Source organism: Malus domestica, chromosome 08 (genome assembly GCF_042453785.1).
Source record: "Malus domestica chromosome 08, GDT2T_hap1".
Lineage (NCBI taxonomy): Eukaryota > Viridiplantae > Streptophyta > Magnoliopsida > Rosales > Rosaceae > Malus > Malus domestica.
In genome coordinates this window covers 18,505,173-18,523,491 of record NC_091668.1, presented here as the reverse complement: position 1 = coordinate 18,523,491, position 18,319 = coordinate 18,505,173, and the positions used below count along the sequence as shown (strand labels likewise).

At 36.8% G+C, this 18,319-nt stretch overlaps 1 protein-coding gene across 2 annotated transcripts; it reads right to left on the bottom strand.

Moving 5' to 3' along the window:
* Positions 1-3,283: 3,283 nt before the first annotated feature.
* Positions 3,284-6,384, bottom strand: LOC103428850 (probable L-ascorbate peroxidase 6, chloroplastic/mitochondrial). Of its 2 annotated transcripts, none has more exons than XM_008366977.4 (11): positions 5,868-6,384; positions 5,654-5,774; positions 5,355-5,455; positions 5,174-5,261; positions 4,978-5,045; positions 4,782-4,868; positions 4,418-4,492; positions 4,231-4,308; positions 4,050-4,154; positions 3,834-3,908; positions 3,284-3,681 (listed from the first exon to the last, which is right to left on the bottom strand). In XM_008366977.4, the coding sequence occupies exons 1-11, from the start codon at positions 6,357-6,359 to the stop codon at positions 3,676-3,678; spliced, it is 1,296 nt and encodes a 431-aa protein (XP_008365199.4). In that variant the 5' UTR covers positions 6,360-6,384; the 3' UTR covers positions 3,284-3,675. The 2 variants fall into 2 exon arrangements, with proteins under 2 accessions (XP_008365199.4, XP_008365198.4); XM_008366976.4 differs by having other exon boundaries at positions 3,284-3,535.
* Positions 6,385-18,319: the final 11,935 nt, after the last annotated feature.

Here is an 18,319-nt window from a genome sequence, read left to right as displayed (position 1 = left end):
GGAAATAACTCCTCTCATCCTGCCCACCAAACAGGGCTTTAATTGATAAGATATTTATTGTTGTGGTGAAACGCTAGCTACATAGAAAATTGTTATGCATGGGATCATATGCTTCACACAAAATAAATTGGAAAACCAAATCCTATGAATCGAGTCATTCATTCTTTAGAATTCAAAAATCTCATTTTGTACTTTAAATTTTCTATAATTAGAAGAAGAAAAAAACACTTGTAAAAAGTGTAGAATGAGATTTGTGGAGCACTAATAACAGTTCCATATATATATAGTTTAACATACTATGCTGTAAAACTAAGAGAAAATGAGAATAGGCTAAATGGCCTACCAAAAATGGCAGCAGGCGGTTCTCATGGCTGGCCTTTGTACTTTTATGCTGTGTTTTTACTTGGCTTTTCTTCGGCATGAGTAGTCAATTTTAGTAGGATTGTTGTTTCAATTACAAATTAAAGAGGAATAATTTCAAACATATTGTTTTTAGAAGCCAATTGCAATTTGAATACATTTTTATCGGAATTAATAAGTATGAGATGATAGATTTAGTAAACAACAAGGAAATCAATTTGATGAATTTTAGGGGTGGTTTGGGAGTGAGGTGCTTAAAAAAAAAGCACCTATGAAAAAAGCTGTGAGGATTTTAGGTGTTTGGTAAACTGAAAAAAAATGGCTTATTTTGGAAGCTGCTGTGAGAATAAACTGAAATCAAAGGAAAAAGCTGAAGCTGCTATTTGCAGCTTTGGAAAACTGGCTTTTTTTTCAAAGCACACGGAGTTACAGTGCTCCTTTAATGAAAAGACCCACTATCAGACTGTTTTTTTTTTTCAAAAGCACTTTTACAAAAAAGTTTACCAAACACTCTGCTGATTTATTTCACAGCTGCTTATTCTCATAGCAGTTTTTTTTCAAAGCACAGCAATACCAAACCAGCCCTTAGTCACATCTTTTCCCATAATGGTTGGCAAAATCCAGATTGATGGTGGTATGTTCGCCATTGGACGTTCAATGCAGTATTGGGGCGTTTCTGTTCTTGAGTTTTCCAAGTTGAAGGCACTCATATGAAGAGGCCCTTGAGGTCTTCATTCGATGACCTACCCAGTCGCTTCCGTTTCATCTCTTCCGTAGTTGCTTCTGAACGGAGAGCAACCATGGAAAAGATGAAATGACCATCTTAGTCTCACATGAAAGGCTCACGTGCAAGTTACTAACGGAAGAATGACGAAAATTTCAATTTTGGGTATAAATCCTAACATATTTCACCACAATGGTTTAAATCCAAATTTTATTTACCACAAAAGCTATCTTCCGAATACTTTGTGACCACATATACTATTTATCCAATTTGGCCTAATAATTATATGGGTAAACTGTCGGTTTACCCCCTGAACTTTCACCTCACTTTCGATTTCCCCCCTGAACTTTTCTATTGGAAAATTAAGGACTCAAACTAATTTTTTTAGCCAATTTGCCCCCTACCGTTAGTTTTTCATATATTCCATCCATATTTCCGTTAAGTGAGACCATGTGCATAACATGTGAGGATAGTTAAGTCATTTCACTTTAAAAATAATTAAAAACTGAAAATAAATAATAATAATAATAATTTTCCCTCTATTTTTTCCCGCTAATTCCTTTCCTCAATTTTAATTTTCCCTCTCATTCCTATGCATGAGAAATAACATATGGTGTTATTATCTTCATAAGTAGCTAAGTTAATCTTTTTTTTTGAAGCATGTACTACCATTTTTATTTTCTCTAACAAATTAATAATTTGACAAATGTTTATGATGTTATTGTCTCTAAAGCAGTGCATTAATATAAGAAACATGTCCATAAAAAAGACTAGGGTTTCTTATATTAATGCACTGCTTTGGAGACAATAGCACCATTAGCATTTGTCAAATTATTAATTTGTTAGAGAAAATAAAAATGGTAGACAATAACACCATATGTCATTTCTCATGCATAGGAATGAGAGGGAAAAATAAAATCGAGGATAGGAATTAGCGGGAAAAAATAGAGGGAAAGTTTTGCTTTTTTTATTATTTTCAGTTTTTTAATCATTTTTAAGAGTGAAATAACTTAACTACCCTCACATGTTGTGCACATGGTCTCACTTAACGGAAATATGGATGGAATATATGAAAAACTAACGGTAGGGGGCAAATTGGTTAAAAAAATTAGTTTGAGTCCTTAATTTTCCAATAGAAAAGTTCAGGGGGGAAATCGAAAGTGAGGTGAAAGTTCAGGGGGTAAACCGACAGTTTACTCTAATTATATCATGTTAACGTACCACCCAATAATTACCAGTAATTCAACCTTAAAAAACAAACATTGGTATCCTCCCCATCATGACTTTAAACCTGGAATCTACTCCAACCCCACTTGTAATGGAATCCTTTCCAGTTGGTCACAAAGCCACAATCCATTGCCTTGGAGTTGGCCCAAATAAAATTCTAGCTTTCCAACCATGAAACCACTTGTCATAAAAAACAAAGTCATAATCCAACACCTTTCCCTCCCCCCAACATACTCACTTTAATTCTATCTGTTATTTTCGTTTGATTTATTCAACCAAATGACAAAATAAAGAGGAATATGTGTGGAATGCACGAAATGGTGTGCAAAATCAGCTTCCAATTTAAAACCCTCAAATTTCTATTAAATCTGATGGTCAAGCTGAAAACAATATATAGGAATAAGTGACTTTCAAGCGTCCAAAATGGATAGGAATAAGCCCTACAACCGGAGGACTTGCCTAAACCCGGATATATTTAACGCATATAACAGTGCATTATTAGTTTCAAATACCGCCACACTGACCCACCCTGTGGCTCAAATAGGAATAAATAAGCTATACACTCTCCTATGGTTGGAGCTCAGATTGCTTCAATATTTTTATTTCCAATTCTGGACAGGTCCTCTTGATAAAGAGTTTGGTCCATTTTAAACTAGGGATGATGATTCAAACTTAAGACATTTTCCAAATATCAGTAAAGGAAGTTGCACAACTAGACTAAGAGAAACATCTCTTCCAACAATGCATAAATCATAGCCACTGATAGATTCAGAAATGTTCAAAATATCAGATACATTTCCTCACAGGTGAAAACAAATGGATAAAGATACAGCTCCTGACAACAAATTTTAGTTCAACCTGGTTTGGACATCACCTTGCAACGTTACCGGAACATGAGTTTTCAATGACATGCCATTCTCAAAAGCTTAACTTACTCCGATGTGAAAGAACGAATGTGTGCAAGTACTGATATTGTACGAATCATGGATGAATATGTAATATAAAATCGATAATAGCAATGTAATTCTCATTTATATAAAAAAGAAAAAAAGAAAAACAGAAAATCAAAGCTCAGTTTCCGAATAAAGACGACAAAATTGCCAAAACACCAATCACAACTATGATATTTAGAAAATAGTTAGACTGCAGAGGCTTATCTGGGCTTCCACCGATAGCTTGATATTCTGCTCGAATCTTCTGCTTCATATTATCTGACAGCTCTCTCTGCAATTCACATAGGTAATACTATTGAATTTATTCCTTCTTCTTCATTTAGGACTCCCAACTATTACATTTGATTATTCAAAATAGCTTCATCTTGTATTATTAAAACAGACAGCACAAGTAAACATGACACTTGCTTTTTACTCCTGCAGAAAACCATACAAACGAAGAACATGAAAATTTTGCACAGAAAAAGTTTTCCTAGAGTTGTCATCAATCCTCACAGATGCAAGGGATTTGCTAAATTATTGACAAAAAGAATTTTGATTAAGAGGTGTGAGTTTTCCGTGTGTACAACCTTGCCAGTTGAGTATTTGGCTGCCACGAACTTTTCTGGTACAGGCTGTGAAGGACCATCATCTATCACAATACCCTGATCATCAAATTTAATAGTCTAAGGTTAAAAGGCAAAAGAAGTAGGAATAAAGTTTTCATAGAGTTAGTTAACATTAATCATTCACCGGGAATGGATAATCCCTAACAGAAACAACATAGACATTGAAGGTTAGCAAACCTCTGGAGGATCAAATTTAGCTCCCAGGTTGCTGAGTTTAGCATGAGCTTCAGCATAATCCTTGAAGAAGGCCTCTTGGTCTTCGGTATATTTCTCAGCATACACCTGCAAATCATATAAATCTCGATGTAACAAAGGATGCTCATCAAACAGAATCATTCTCAATTTTGTTTTGTTTTACCTTGAATGCTGGATCTTCAAAAATAGCACCGTCGGTTGGCAACACCAGTAGATCTTCATCTCTCTTTTCCTTGATATCCTGTATAGAACAGCCGCCAAGTGAGTAAAGGAAAACCTTGTACCAATTCCCACCAGCCTCCAAATGGAGTGCGAGAAGTCACATGCAAATAAGGATACTATTCGAAAACCTTGAAATAGGAATTGTCAAACTTCAACCATTGTGCTGTCCAAGACTGTCCTCCTGGTGCCCCTGGCCCATCTTTCTGCCATGAAAATAATGCTAGTTTACTTTCTAGTTATTTTGGCAATACTATTCTTCCTATCATTACTGTGTTTATCGTAGCTGCCGCAATAAATAACCACATGGGTAAAGATAACATAATAACATCCCACAAAAACCTTAATCAACTCTGTATGCCCATAATCTGGTTGTCCTAAAATTTCAAAACCTGATTGAGGAAACGGAATGAAAAATATCTTACTCAAGGCACTTCAACAGAACCATTTTCTGTTAAGAGTGGCTTAAGTGAATACGAGATTCAGATTCAATACCGTGTACTTTGTCTCTGGCTTGCCCCAACCACTGCGATCAGGTCTTGACCTCCCTAAAGTATGTGCCCCAGACAATGCAACTATTTCCTACAGATCAAACAAGTTCATTAGTAAACATCATCAAAGAGGTTCAGTAGTAAACAATCCATGCACCTTGTATTGTCCGGAAACTAAGTATACAGCACTTAAAGGTCACCTTGTCATTCAACCCCATTCGGTAGAAAACCTGACGCAGATGATCAGCAGGCGAAGGAGGGCCAGCATCTAAAAAAGCCGAGACAAATATTTCAAAATGAGTAAAGAGCAAAAAGGAATACTGTTTTCACCCAAACAATTCCAAACTCCATGTTTATCATCAAAAGCATTTAGAAAAATATACATGCTTGACTAACCAGGAAGCCTCCCTTCTTCTGGGCACTGCTCGGGTGCCGAGACATCAACCCTCCCATACTTGATTGGTATCTTCGGGCCCCCTGCCTCCTGAAGAAGGAAACGATCTCAATGAGTGAAATGAACTTGTTATAAATTTACAAGACTTATTCATACAAATGTTAGAGGAAGACTAAGAATGACCTCCACAGCAGTAGCACTGGCCAATTGGAACAAGTCCGCGTATGAGACGCCAGGGTACTTGTCTTTTATAGGCTGAACGAGCTTCAATGCATTCACAAGACCTAAAATCGTGAAGCGAAAGCTCGTTACAATTGACATTCGGGCGACAATCTTATTTAATCTAAACTAAACTAAACTAAACTAAACTAAACTATAGGAAGCGAGATTCGAACTTGGATAGCCAACTTGATTACGCTCCGGTCTGCACAAAGATTACAAACTTATTTGAACACTAATTAGCAACTGGATATATCAAGTACCTGCATTGGCAGCATGCTTGAGCTCAATCTCAAACCTCAAGCTTCCATTTGCCCCACCTCTTTGCGGCCACTCCTCTATGTTCTTATTGTAAGTTCCAGCATCGTGCCATCCCAACCGAACCTGTACAAAAAGACGAAAAGTTCTTCACTTTAGCTTAACATTTCCCGACCATTTCAGAAAACGAAAACGTACGGATTGGGGTTACGGAGATACGAGTATTGGGTGGCTGAAAGTGGTCTTGAGAAGCTCTTTGATGTCCTCTCTGGCGAGCCTTAGCTGCTCCGGGTCGGAAGCCTGGCATTTGGGGGCGGCGGCTGGGCTGTACTGTCGGGTACGCGCGTGAGGCAACGAGCGGGGTTTGGGGTTTAGGAAGAGGTGGGAAATCAGGGGAGCGGAGCCCAGGGGCTTGAGTGAGGAGGAGGATTGGGAGAGGGAGGTTCTTGCGGAGGAGGAGGGAAGAAGGCGAGAAGTGATGGAGGCGCCGCCGAATGCGACGGAGGACATGGCGGGAGTTGAAGTGTGGGAATTCGAGGAGAGTGGTGGCGGTGTTGGGAGAGATAGAGGAGGGGAGAGAGGGTGCGGCATTTTCGGATGACAGCTTAATCGCTGCCTCTCCTTTGGATTTGGAAAATGGATAGCTGGCTGTTGGGTGTCCCAATGAGTCACTTTGATTTGATTTGACCACGCGCCGGTTGGCGCAAACATTTGCTTGGCTCTTTGATTTTATGTGTCCCCATTCTCTCAGTCGTTGGGTTGGTACTTGGTAGATAGTGACTTCTTTCTTTTTTAAAAGAAATAAAAAATTAGATGAAAACCGAGAGTTGAACTCTTATTTTAAAAGTTGTTTTATTGATGCAATTAGACATGATATTCGTGTCTTTTTCGTCGCATACTTAATATCTTAACAGATTGTGTGTGTAATACTCGTTAAAGTAAATGGGTAATATGAGTTGATCTGAAATTGACCCATTAATATTATTAGGTAATTTAACCCGACCCGTTACCCATAAAAAAGAAAATATTTTGCATCAATAAATAATGAAAATGAAAACATAATTTGACCCAAGAAAATGGAAAACATAATGCTAAATTAGTATATGCATACTACATTGTCACATAAATGTTATTTCAAAACATAAAAAAAAAATAAAAAACAAAAAAACATTTGTCTTTCACATTTTGTAAACTTGTATATTAATGATTAATAAATTTTATTTATTTTAAACTCCCTTAAAAATACTATTCATGAAGGTTTGTATGGTTTTAAAAATTCAAACGACGATGTACCCATCCTCAAAGTGTAGAAGATGTGACCATGAGGGACCAGCATTTGCATATTTTTTTTTTTACATTTTTTGCAATTGTAAATTAATTATTATAATTTTTTATGTGTTTGGTATTTTTAAATTACTTGATATTTTTATTTTCAATGTGTTTTATAATTTTTTAATCTCACTATTTTCCCATAGTATATTATAAAAATAATAAATAAATAAAACTTAAATTTTTTAAAATGTATATATAATATTACAATAATATATATTTAATAAACAATATATACATATATAAGTTTTTTTTTAAATTAAAATCATCAAAACAACTTTTTTTCTTAATGTGTCGAAAGGGGTTACCTGCGTGTCACCCTCGTGTAAACCTGTTAAGGACCCGTTATTAACGGGTCATTATCGTGTCACCCGATAACGATCCAATTAGTTATTGTGTTGACTCGAAACCCGTTATTTTCGTGTCGTTTACGTGTTGTGTTAACGACTCGTGTAAGAAATTATCAGGTCTAGATGCAATGATGTTGGGGGTGAGAGTATTTTGTGTTTAATGAACACAATATGTTTGTCATAATTACGCATCAAACTCGTTAATTAAGTTACTCGACCAGTAATGCTAGTTATAATATACTTTTTATTTTTTTTTATTTTTTAGTATATCGATATTTTTACATTAAGTAAAGAGTGAGTTCAGCTAATTTTTTTGAGTATATCGAAATCGTCATCCACAAAATTTGAATCTAAAACCTCTCACTTCCAAATGAAAAAGAATATCACCAGACCATAGTACTGAGTGACTACTTTTTATTTTTTTATTTTTTTAAATTGCATCAGAACTCTAGATATTGAAGAAGAAAGACAAGAGTCATACTGTATTCTGAAATGAGATTTTAATTTGTCATTTTATGCATGAATGATTAGTGCTCTTAGTCGCTTCAGCTACAAAATATTTTGTCTATGATTTTGGTCTTGTTTTATCAAGATATAAGTGAAAGGGTGTGAAGGACAGCTTGAATCATAGGATATCATGAATACGGCAATCAATATTTTTGGAAATCAAAGTAATCATGGCATATGTGATAACAAACCCAATTTTAAATTGTCAACTGAGAAATTGACGTCTACCAAATTAAAGTGTTTGTTGACGGATGGCAGAAATAATCGAATTAAAGTGATAAAATTTCGATTTCGTTTGCCCTAACCCTAATGTTAGAGAGATAAAATTTGTAAACTAAATGATATGTCATTAACAGAAAATAAGCACATTTATCAACACTTAAATAATAATTCAATTATCAACTTTCATATTATTTAATTTATAAATTTTTTCTACAAATTTAATCTTCTTAGCATTACATTTACTATACTGATCGAAGATGTTACATTGGATCCATTACCCAAGTGTTCGCCATAAGTGCTTTTGCAGGTTAATGGTTTCAGCCCATTTCCTCGTATATTGGGCTTGCCCAGGTTTTTCATTTTAAATAACCAATTCATGCATACAAAGCCGTACCTAGACCTCTTTGTATTTCACAATTTATACGACACTTCGACGTCTTAAAAGTTTTTTCTTCATCCAATATATCAAAATAAATTATTAATTTATTACTTTAAACTATTATGATCAAATTTTTAAAATAAAGAACAATAATATAATAAATCAAGTGCATTTAATTCTCAATAAAAAAATCTTTGAAGTTGTTGTCAATTTTAGCAGGTGAGGGTTGCCAATCCAATCCATCTCCTTTGAATATGCTTTAAAATGATTTATTGAACCCTAAAACCTCATTTGGTCTTTTAAGATTCAATTAAAATAGATAACTCATAAACCTAACTTTATTAATACGTAATCTATCTTTCCTTATACCGCAACAATCCATCTTTCACTTTTAAGTTGGACACAATTTCTTTTATATTCTTTCATTCAACAATTAAAAGTACTTTCTTTTCAATCCAATCTTAAACACAAACACCAAATGAGTCCAAAACAAATTTCTCCCAACTCTCATCCAATAGGTCCCAACTCTCTCCCCATCCCTTATCTGCATCTTTTATTTAATTATCGACATAATGTATCGTCATTAATACTTATTTATTCTTCCTTAACAGTGTGGCAATGTTAGTTTGGAATTCACTCACTTTCATCAATTGGGCGACAGATTTAGATTGATTTAAACAGTTCATTTACATTTGATTGTAACTTTGTTTTTCATTTTCAATGTAGGTATGTACATGTTTTAATTGGATACTAGCAAATGTGCATACATTTTGTGTGTAAACATTTTTTATTTTTGTTTTTAAAATGGAAGGAGAGAGGGGGAGAGAGAGAAAAAACGTGGAAGTGGGGAGTAGGGATAACAACAATTTAGTTTGGGGACGGAAATGCCATATTCATCCTCATAACCACGAATATTAACCATATTTATAACTGCAAATTAACCTTTGGGGCTTATCCATAACCGCACCCATCGCTTAACGGATTCCCCATCGGTTATGACACACCCCGTCCCGAAGGAGGGTATGCTGGCCGTCACGTTAAAAATAGAATATGGATGCATCAATATAACAGGTGAAATAAGGAATCAACCGGAGACCCTGCAGTTGGTCTTGTACGGTTAATTCTATAACTCAATATCCAATCCAACCGGAGTCACCACGGTGACCTGTACGGCTCTACTCTGCACATAAGTCGAAACTACCTGAAGTAGTCTGTACGACAAGAATGGTGTAATAATACGCTCTAGTGCTTCTCTCATCAATCATCTGTGCACATAATCTAAGGTCACCTACTAGTCGGAACCACCTCTAGTGATCTATACGACTAGCATGTCGGAACCCTCTCATGGTCTGTACGACATGCACCTACTTGGATCCAAGGTGAGTGTGCGGTGCGGTGAATAATATAAGCACTAACACCAGGGGTGCAGGTTATGAGCTCTCAACATAATTCACATCATCAATTATTCACATGAATAACATAAAACTCACCTGATACTCACATGTGCGTCCACAGCACCAATTCACATATATATATGCATCAATTATCAATTCATATATCTCATAATATGCATGCATGGCATACTTTCTGGTTTTGATAAAGATTGATGATTTGAGATATTTGAAGGTATATGCTATTATGTTATTTTCTGGGAAGGTATACAGGTTTTACAGAGAGGGGTTAGAAATGTTTTAAATGAAATGTTTTCGAAAAACTTTGTTTTACTGACCCACTCAATTTTGTTTTGCGCCCCTCCAGGTTCTAGATAGCAGAGCTTTGGTGGCCACGAGGAATCCAACGGTGTTCTGACAGAATTCACAAAAGTAGGACTCACCCTCGGGTGTTTCATCTTAGTAATTGTATTTTTTAAAGCTTGCGAACTGTGTAAATGGTTACATCACTCTCACGTGACGGCCAACATGCCCTCCTTCGGGACTGGGTGTGTCAGGCTAACTGTTACATACATCTTCGTCAATGCAAAAAAAAAATATTTGTTTAATCGATACATTATAATTAATAGATACTAATTTTGTCATTAACTATCCACATACTAACTTCTTCATTAAATATCCACATCCAAGTCATCAAAAACATAACAATACTTCCTAGAGGTGTTCATAATAAGCCAAATATCATAGCAGATTTAGGCAACTTGGTCCCATAAAAAAAGGAAAGAAATGACAAAAAAAAAAAAAAAATACAATAGTCATTATGTGAGAAAGACGAAACAAATTATAAAATAATTTCAATACTTGTGAATATAATATATTATATTAATAATATTCACGATATCTTCCTATATCTGAAAAATACCTGAATTTTCATCTCAAGACCCGCCCCATTTGGGCGCTTATCCATGGTTATCGAGTTTAACAGTTGAATTGCCATCCCTAGCGGAGAGAGAGGTTTAATTTTTAATTTTTATTTCCAATATTAGAGATATGCTAGGATCACATTTGGGTGAGGCTTAACAAAAATAGCATAATTAGTTTGTGTTAAATTACATTATTACCCATTGTTGGAATCAAATATGCGCACCTCCGTGAGCAGTTGTTTAGCACAAATCTGAGTAAACCTGAACAACCTACAAAACAGTAAAACAACTGTAAGTAGACCTTAGGCCAAAAGGGGTGTGTCGGTCAAATGCTCTCCAATGGTTAAGTTAATGAATGATTTTTAGACTGAAGCAGTGGGCAAGAGAATTCAAGTGAATAGATTGCGTTACCGTAGATGAACCCTATGTGGGTGTATTTATACTTTGGGAGAAAGACCTTTTTAGGATAGTATCCTCGTTCTAAGCCGGGAGAATCCTAGAGGATATCTAGTAAGTAGATATTGTATCTTCTTAGAGTTATGATTACTTGCAGTGCACGCTTATTCCTAGATTGTAGGGACTCCAAGACTTATAAGATCTGATTGTCTCCATATCCGGATCAGATTGTGTGTCTTGCAGAACAAGCATGGTCATCTAGCGAAGTCGCTAAGACTCTGCCTAGTGCCCCGAGTAGAGTGATGGTGGCACCTTGCTCTGTCTAATACAGCTCTGCCTGGAGCTGGTGAGTCCTTGACCGGACTTATGAGGTAATGATGCGAAAATTAATTTAACACACAAATTTAACCCTCTTTTGACAACTGTAGTATTATACGTAGGGATCGTTCTGGACCGGGGATTAGGAAGGCTTGCTAATAACCTCTAAACTGACTCAAAAACATAAAACTAAACTTAAAAATACTTAACAAGACTCACAAGACTCAAATCAAACTTAAAATGCTCAAAACAACTTAAAACAACTAAATAAACTTAAACTAGACACTAGGAATGACTTTGGACGAAAATTGACTTTTACTTGAATCAAAACATTTAAAAACACAAATTAAAAAAGATTTGAAACACTTTGAAACAAGAAACCAAAAGGGGGGTTTTGATTTGGATGAAGTTGAAACAAACAAACAAGTATGAAAAACTAGACAGATTGTAAAACAAATATGAGAAATAAGATGATGGATGGGATGGCTAGAGGCTTTTTCTCCACACATGATATGTATGTAAACAACTCGATTTCCAGTTACTACTTCATTGAACTATGAATGACAATGCTCCAAATTAACCGTGACATCACTAATTAACTCTCAGATTTTCCATGTTTTATTGGATTGGATGACATCATTCGACAACCCAAAACATTCTTCAAAAGTTCCCTACATGACATCATAATAGAGATACAATCAAAGATCATTACGTTTAATGAAAATAATAAGCATTGACAAAGCACTTGCAACTATGATATCATGTCACTCATGCTAGGAATTGAACTTAACGCGATCGTTTATAAGCGACCTTCACTACATGTGAATATAAGTTTGTAACGATTATGTGAAACTTCCTTATATTCTAGCAACAGATTTATGCATGCCAATTAAGTGTCGACCCTTAATTAACAAATAAAAATAAGTTATCAATCAAATAGTTAAGCCAATTGCATTCACGATTCAAGAGTTCATAACTGAAATTTATCAAATTATATTGCACACATAATCATGGCTTTGAAATCACCCTTAGCCAAGAGGGGTTTAGCCACTCATATTTACAACAAAACGAAAGGAAATGAATTTAAACATTAGAAACAAAAGAAAGAAAACACCTAAACGCTCCAACGATCCAAGTTGGACAGCAAGCACATCCAAGCACTTTCCTTCCCTTCTTTTGCTACGGTACAAGGTGTTGGTGAGTGTTTGAAGGTTTGTTTGTATGGAGGAATGGATGTGAAGATGAATGGATGTGTTTGGATGAAGGTTGTGTTGAAATGGGAGTGAATGATCTAACCCAGTATGAACTAAATTTATGTTACACACACTTCCTTTTATAGAGGAAGTGCATGGCAATGGAGGGGAACATGGAGTGGTATAGCAATTGAGTGCAATGATGCATGAAATCTGAAATGATGGAGGGAACAAGGAATGGTGTAGCAATTGAGTGAAATGATTCAATGTAATGATGCATGAATCTAAAATGATGGAAGGAACAAAGAATGGTGTAGCAATTGAGTGCAATGATTCAATGCAATGATGCATGAAATCTGAAATGATGGAGGGAACAAGGAATGGTGTAGCAATTGAGTGCAATGAATGGTGTTTGAAATGATTCAAAGGTGAAAGTGAAGTGATGATGCAAAGCATGGGGGTAGTGGTGTTGTAGCTAAGGAACATGAATGATTGTGCACATGGTAAAGAAAGGAAAGGGAGGTGGAATGATGCAACAAATGAGTCAATGGAGGGAACATGGATGATGATGCACGACATAGGAATCCAAAGGGAGTGCAATGGTGGTGCACGACAATGATGGAAATGTGAATGGTAGAGTGACACCCTTTTATGGCTGAGCTCTTTGTCCTTTTTACATTAATTCTTCTTTCTCTTTAACATATTCCTAGCCTCTTTACTTTAACATATTCCTAACCTCTTTAGTCTTCAATTTTGTCCATCCACCTTGCTCCATGCATGTGTTATTCATTCCAAACCCAAAACTGCTCCAAAATGCACCAAAATGCATCTTATTGCTTCATAAGGCCTATGGACCTACAAACACACGAAAATAGCTTAAAATACATAATTAACTAAGAAATAACAACATAAATGCATGAGAACAAGCTAACTCAGTCGCATAAATATGCTCCTATCAGGTAACAGTATTCAGATCAGCCTTACTCTGCTCCACTGCAAGTGTTTATAGATGAACCTTCCTGCCATGATGGTCTTCCGTCAATTGCCTCATCGAGGTTCGAAGAACAACTCGTCCTCCCCTCATGATCTGGCCTTCGGTCTTGCACTTCTCTTGAAGATGTCATAATGTGGTGCTACAGGAGTCGTTATGAGGTACCTGACTTAATTTCCTCCATTTCTCTTTATTGATATTCACGAATTCCCCCTAATGTAACTCATATATTAGGCTAACATGTGGACAGAGGTCACCTTGTTCCGACAAGTAAGATAATCTAGGGGCTTGAACGAATTACGGGCTTCGAAACAGCGGCGATGATAATGGCAGAACGATGGTTACTAACCCAATCGAAAGAACTCAAGAGCGCATATGCCAGGCAACAAGCCTCAGATTCTGCTCATAAGGCGGAGATAATTCGATATATCGACCTAATTACTATAGAAAAGGTGAGGGCCAATGATTACCAGGAAAATTTTGAGAAGGTCATAGACGAGCTGAGGCTGGAGAGGCAGAGTGTGTGTTAGCTTCGAAGCGGAATACTTGGCTAAGGAGTGGGAAACTCTTCAAAATAAGGTAAAATATCTTCGCCAAGAAGTCGACCGTAAAGATAACAAGCGCATCACGGACCTTTAACAACTTACTAACAGATACGCCTCTAAAATGTCTGTGCTCCAAGAAGATCATGAGAAACTGCTCAAAGAGGAGTTCGATGTCGGATTCCTTACTGGTTACGCTCAGCAAGATTACCCTAAGGGTTGGATCATCTTTAAAATTTACGAAGAGTTCAAACACATGGACTTTCCTCTTCCACAACATTTGTTGGATGAGATGTCGAACTTAGAGTGGGACAACACCTCCTACCCAAATTCCTATCTTTGAATTTGGAAGCATAAGCACCATAACCCCAAAAGGCGACCCCATAACATCTCCAATCATTCAGGCATCAACAAATGCCATAAGCCTTAGGAGAAATCCCACTTATAAAAGACGAATCCAAGATGCAGATACAGGGGAAGAAACCCAAAATCCACATAATCCCCTTCAAAACATCCTGGGGTAGTAGCGGATCCTTGCCGTTTAAGGTTCGACAAACCCAAGGTTCGTGGGAACAATGATATTCTCCAAACAAAGATAACCATGCAAGTCTCATCCAGCTTTGCACTCTGAGCAAGTCGATGGTCCGAGTCAGGACAGCTCTTTCAACAACAATCGAAAGAGTGCCCCGGCTAGAAAAATTCTCTCAACCAAGGTTCAAGTCATTCCGCTGTGATTCTAACCCTGTCTACCATATCATGCATTACAGAATTGCCATGGCATTATACAACAACAACGACGCTTGGATGTGCAAGATGTTCCCATACATTTTGGAGGGACCAGTTATGAGATGGTATTCGGAACTACCGACTAAGGCCATTAACTGCTTTGAAACTTTTGCCGACTTATTTACGAACACCTATTCTTGCCTTGTTGGTTATGCTAACGCATGTTATTTATTTGACCAGCACATGGCACGTTCTCAAACGGGTTACGTCTAAGACACCACAATTTCTTGGAGGTTTACCAAGCAATTATTAATTGCAACTTTTTCGTCCCATGCTGAGATTCTTGCTTTATATAAAGCTACGCGTGAATGCTTTTGGCTGAGATTTGTCATGGAACATATTCGAAGTACTGTCGGTCTTTCTACCATCTTTGACGTCCCTACAATGAACTTTGAAGACAACACTGCATGTATTGACCAACTAGAGAAGCAATACATCAAGGAAGACAACACGAAGCACATTGCATTGAAAAAACACACATCAGAATTACATCAGAACATTGAAGTCAAGCAACAATAGCATCAGAATATTGAAGTCAAGTAAATCAATTCCCTAGATAACCTGGCCGATCTCTTCACTAAGTCATTCCCCAAGTCTACTTTTCAGAAGTTCGTCCAAGGAATCGGTATGCGTACACTTTCTAACCTAAATAACTTGTAGTTATCTTATTTTGAAGTTTTGTTAAATTGAGGGGGAGTATCCAAAAGTATGCGGTCGCCTCCGGGTCCCCCTTAAATCGGTGCTAGCATACTTTTCCAACTCCGTGATGACAAGTTGGGAGGAATGAGAAAGTTAACTTTCTTTATCTCCACCAACTTGCAGTAGGCATCTCATTTGTCCCTTTGGTCCTAACCAGCATAACCAGTAACATAACTCCGATCCTAGCCTTCGACATATGTCAACTAAAGTTTTCTGGAAAGCCTCGCATAGATCAGCTGATTCCATTTCATTCTCATTTCTCACCTGTTGGAGAGCTTCAACGTGCGCATCATCCTTCAACTTTGCTTTGCAACGAAGTCTCTCTAAGTCCGCCTCGAGGATGGCACATGTTGCATCCCAATTACTTTGCTCTGTTTCCAATATTTATTCCACCTCATCTTTGGCGTTCAACATCGACTCTAACTCCACCTTAACCCTGGCCAGTATCGCCTTGAGGTCAATAGCCTTATTCTTTTCATGGCACACTTGGTCAAATTATTTTGCTTAATCTCGTAGGTTTTCTCAGCTGTTTATTTGTCTACCAACACCTTCCCCAGCTCCTTAGATTTTTCCTTTAGTTGCCTCTCCAACTAGATCTTGCATCCATGTTAACTTTTGTAGGCCGCTTCTAGATTACCAATCCTTTTAGCCTGATTGTGTAATGCTACCTCAGTCTCGACATAAGCATGTTTTTAAAATATGTAAGCATGTGGCAAGAAAAACACTGAAGAAGATGTTTTTCAATTAGAAGGGTTTGGGAAAAGAAATTGAAGGTGAGGACTTCAAGCAAAAAGGCTATGCAAAAATTCTGGAATAAAAGTGAAGGCTTGAGCGCTTTGAAATGTGAAGGAAATAAAGAAGAAATCTGAAGATATTTATAAGATATTAAGGAGTCATCTTACCGTTGAATCTGGATTGTCATGCCGCAAGATCTATAAATTCGCCAAACTGAAATCAATTGGAAATGTAAAATGCAATCCATCATTTCTCATGCACATGCAAGTAAGGCATTCACATCATTGCAACATTATGGTTTGATTCTCAAAAGCACACGTCTAAATTCAGAATGTCTCAATTACCTTGTAATGGTTACACAAATGGGTTGCCATGTGTCAGAAGAATTTTGAATAGTATGTATCCTGATAGACTCCAAAACACATGATTTTCAAATAAATAACCCTAAATTCATCAATACAAATTTATTACTTTCTACACATGTTCTTATTTAATTTGTTGCAGGAATTTCTCTTTTACTGATGGATCAGAACATTAATACCTTAGAAGTTTGATCATGGACTCAACAACTTCTAGCATACTAAGTTGCACAAATAGACCAACAATGCCACCACATCCTGTGTTCTAGAAAGGTAGGCGAAGTCTGCCGGCTTCACTATGATTGACCATTCTTGTTTCGCAAGATATGGAAACCTAATCCAGTTAGGGATTAGATAAGTTTCTTATATTCTTGGAGATTTCTACCATCTAGGGATTGTCATGCGCCACAACTAATCACACTCCTAAATATCCTTTGGGATTCTCCCAGTTCAATCAGGATTTTATATTCTAAAATGACTCTCAAGTCTTAACTACTATAAATGCACCCTTTTATGGTTCATCTCTAGTAACGCAATTATCGCATAATCTATTTTCTTGCTTAGTGCTTAAGTCTCATAAATTTCTTACTAACTTGACCATTATTGGTACCCTACCGGTGCCAAGGCGATCTTACGATCATTTGATCTTTTACAAGTATTCGATTTTGTGCACTCTTCTACACACAAAGTAATGTGCGAATTTGATTTCAACCCTAAACATGTGTACTTTTGTTATACATTTGTTGACCAAAAAGAAGCTATATTTTCTTGAATTTGAATTTGTTATATGAACGAACCAAGTCGGTAACCTAATTAATACTATTATTTCATTAATATAGATCTCATCAAGGAGCAAACGTAACAAAGCTGGGTCAACCAACTCTATATAGAACCACATAAATTCAAGATTTTGTGTTGAAAATAATTATTACACCGTTTCTAAAGTAGATATATATACTTGTAGCCTGGTAGCACATATTCCTCCTTCGATTTCGACATCGAGGTTTTTAGACTTATTCAACGAAGACATTCACTATAATGTACACGACTTACGAAATAAGGGGGTGTTTGTTTCCCCTCACTAAAGTTCACTAGACTGGACTAGACTAAAGATTAGTCCAGTCTTGTGTTTGTTTCCTAGCTGGACTAGTTTTAATGGGATTAGCCAGGACTCACTTTCACTAAAAACCTCACTAGCCGTTCTTAGCGTGTCCCCTCGAAAACCATCGGACTAGCTAAGAACTTCTTCGTCCTGCTTGAATCACCTCCCCAACGTCGATTTCGACGGCACAAGTTTTGGGCGCGGCTTCATCTCCAACAACGAACTCGTCGACTTCTTCATCTCTAACGATGACCTGGTCGACAGGGTCATCTCCACCATCTTCTTCTCCTTTGCTGCTTCGCTATTACCATGGTTGTGGCTTTGAAGCTACTGATTTTGGCTTTGCCTTCGACTTGCCTCCTCATCGACTGGGTCATCTCCACTATGACTACTTCGCAATCTCAGTAAATCGATTTTTTTTTTTTTGGTTTATGGGCTTTTTTTATGTG

Bases quoted from the DNA above. Each gene is read 5' to 3' on its own strand.
- LOC103428850 (XM_008366976.4), bottom strand. From the start codon at position 6,359: ATGTTTGCGCCAACCGGCGCGTGGTCAAATCAAATCAAAGTGACTCAT. The intron at 5,262-5,354 runs GTCATTCTTAGT...TTCCTTCTTCAG, and splicing joins CCAGTGCTACTGCTGTGGAG to GAGGCAGGGGGCCCGAAGAT. The intron at 3,909-4,049 runs GTTTGCTAACCT...TTTGATGATCAG, and splicing joins CTAAATTTGATCCTCCAGAG to GGTATTGTGATAGATGATGG.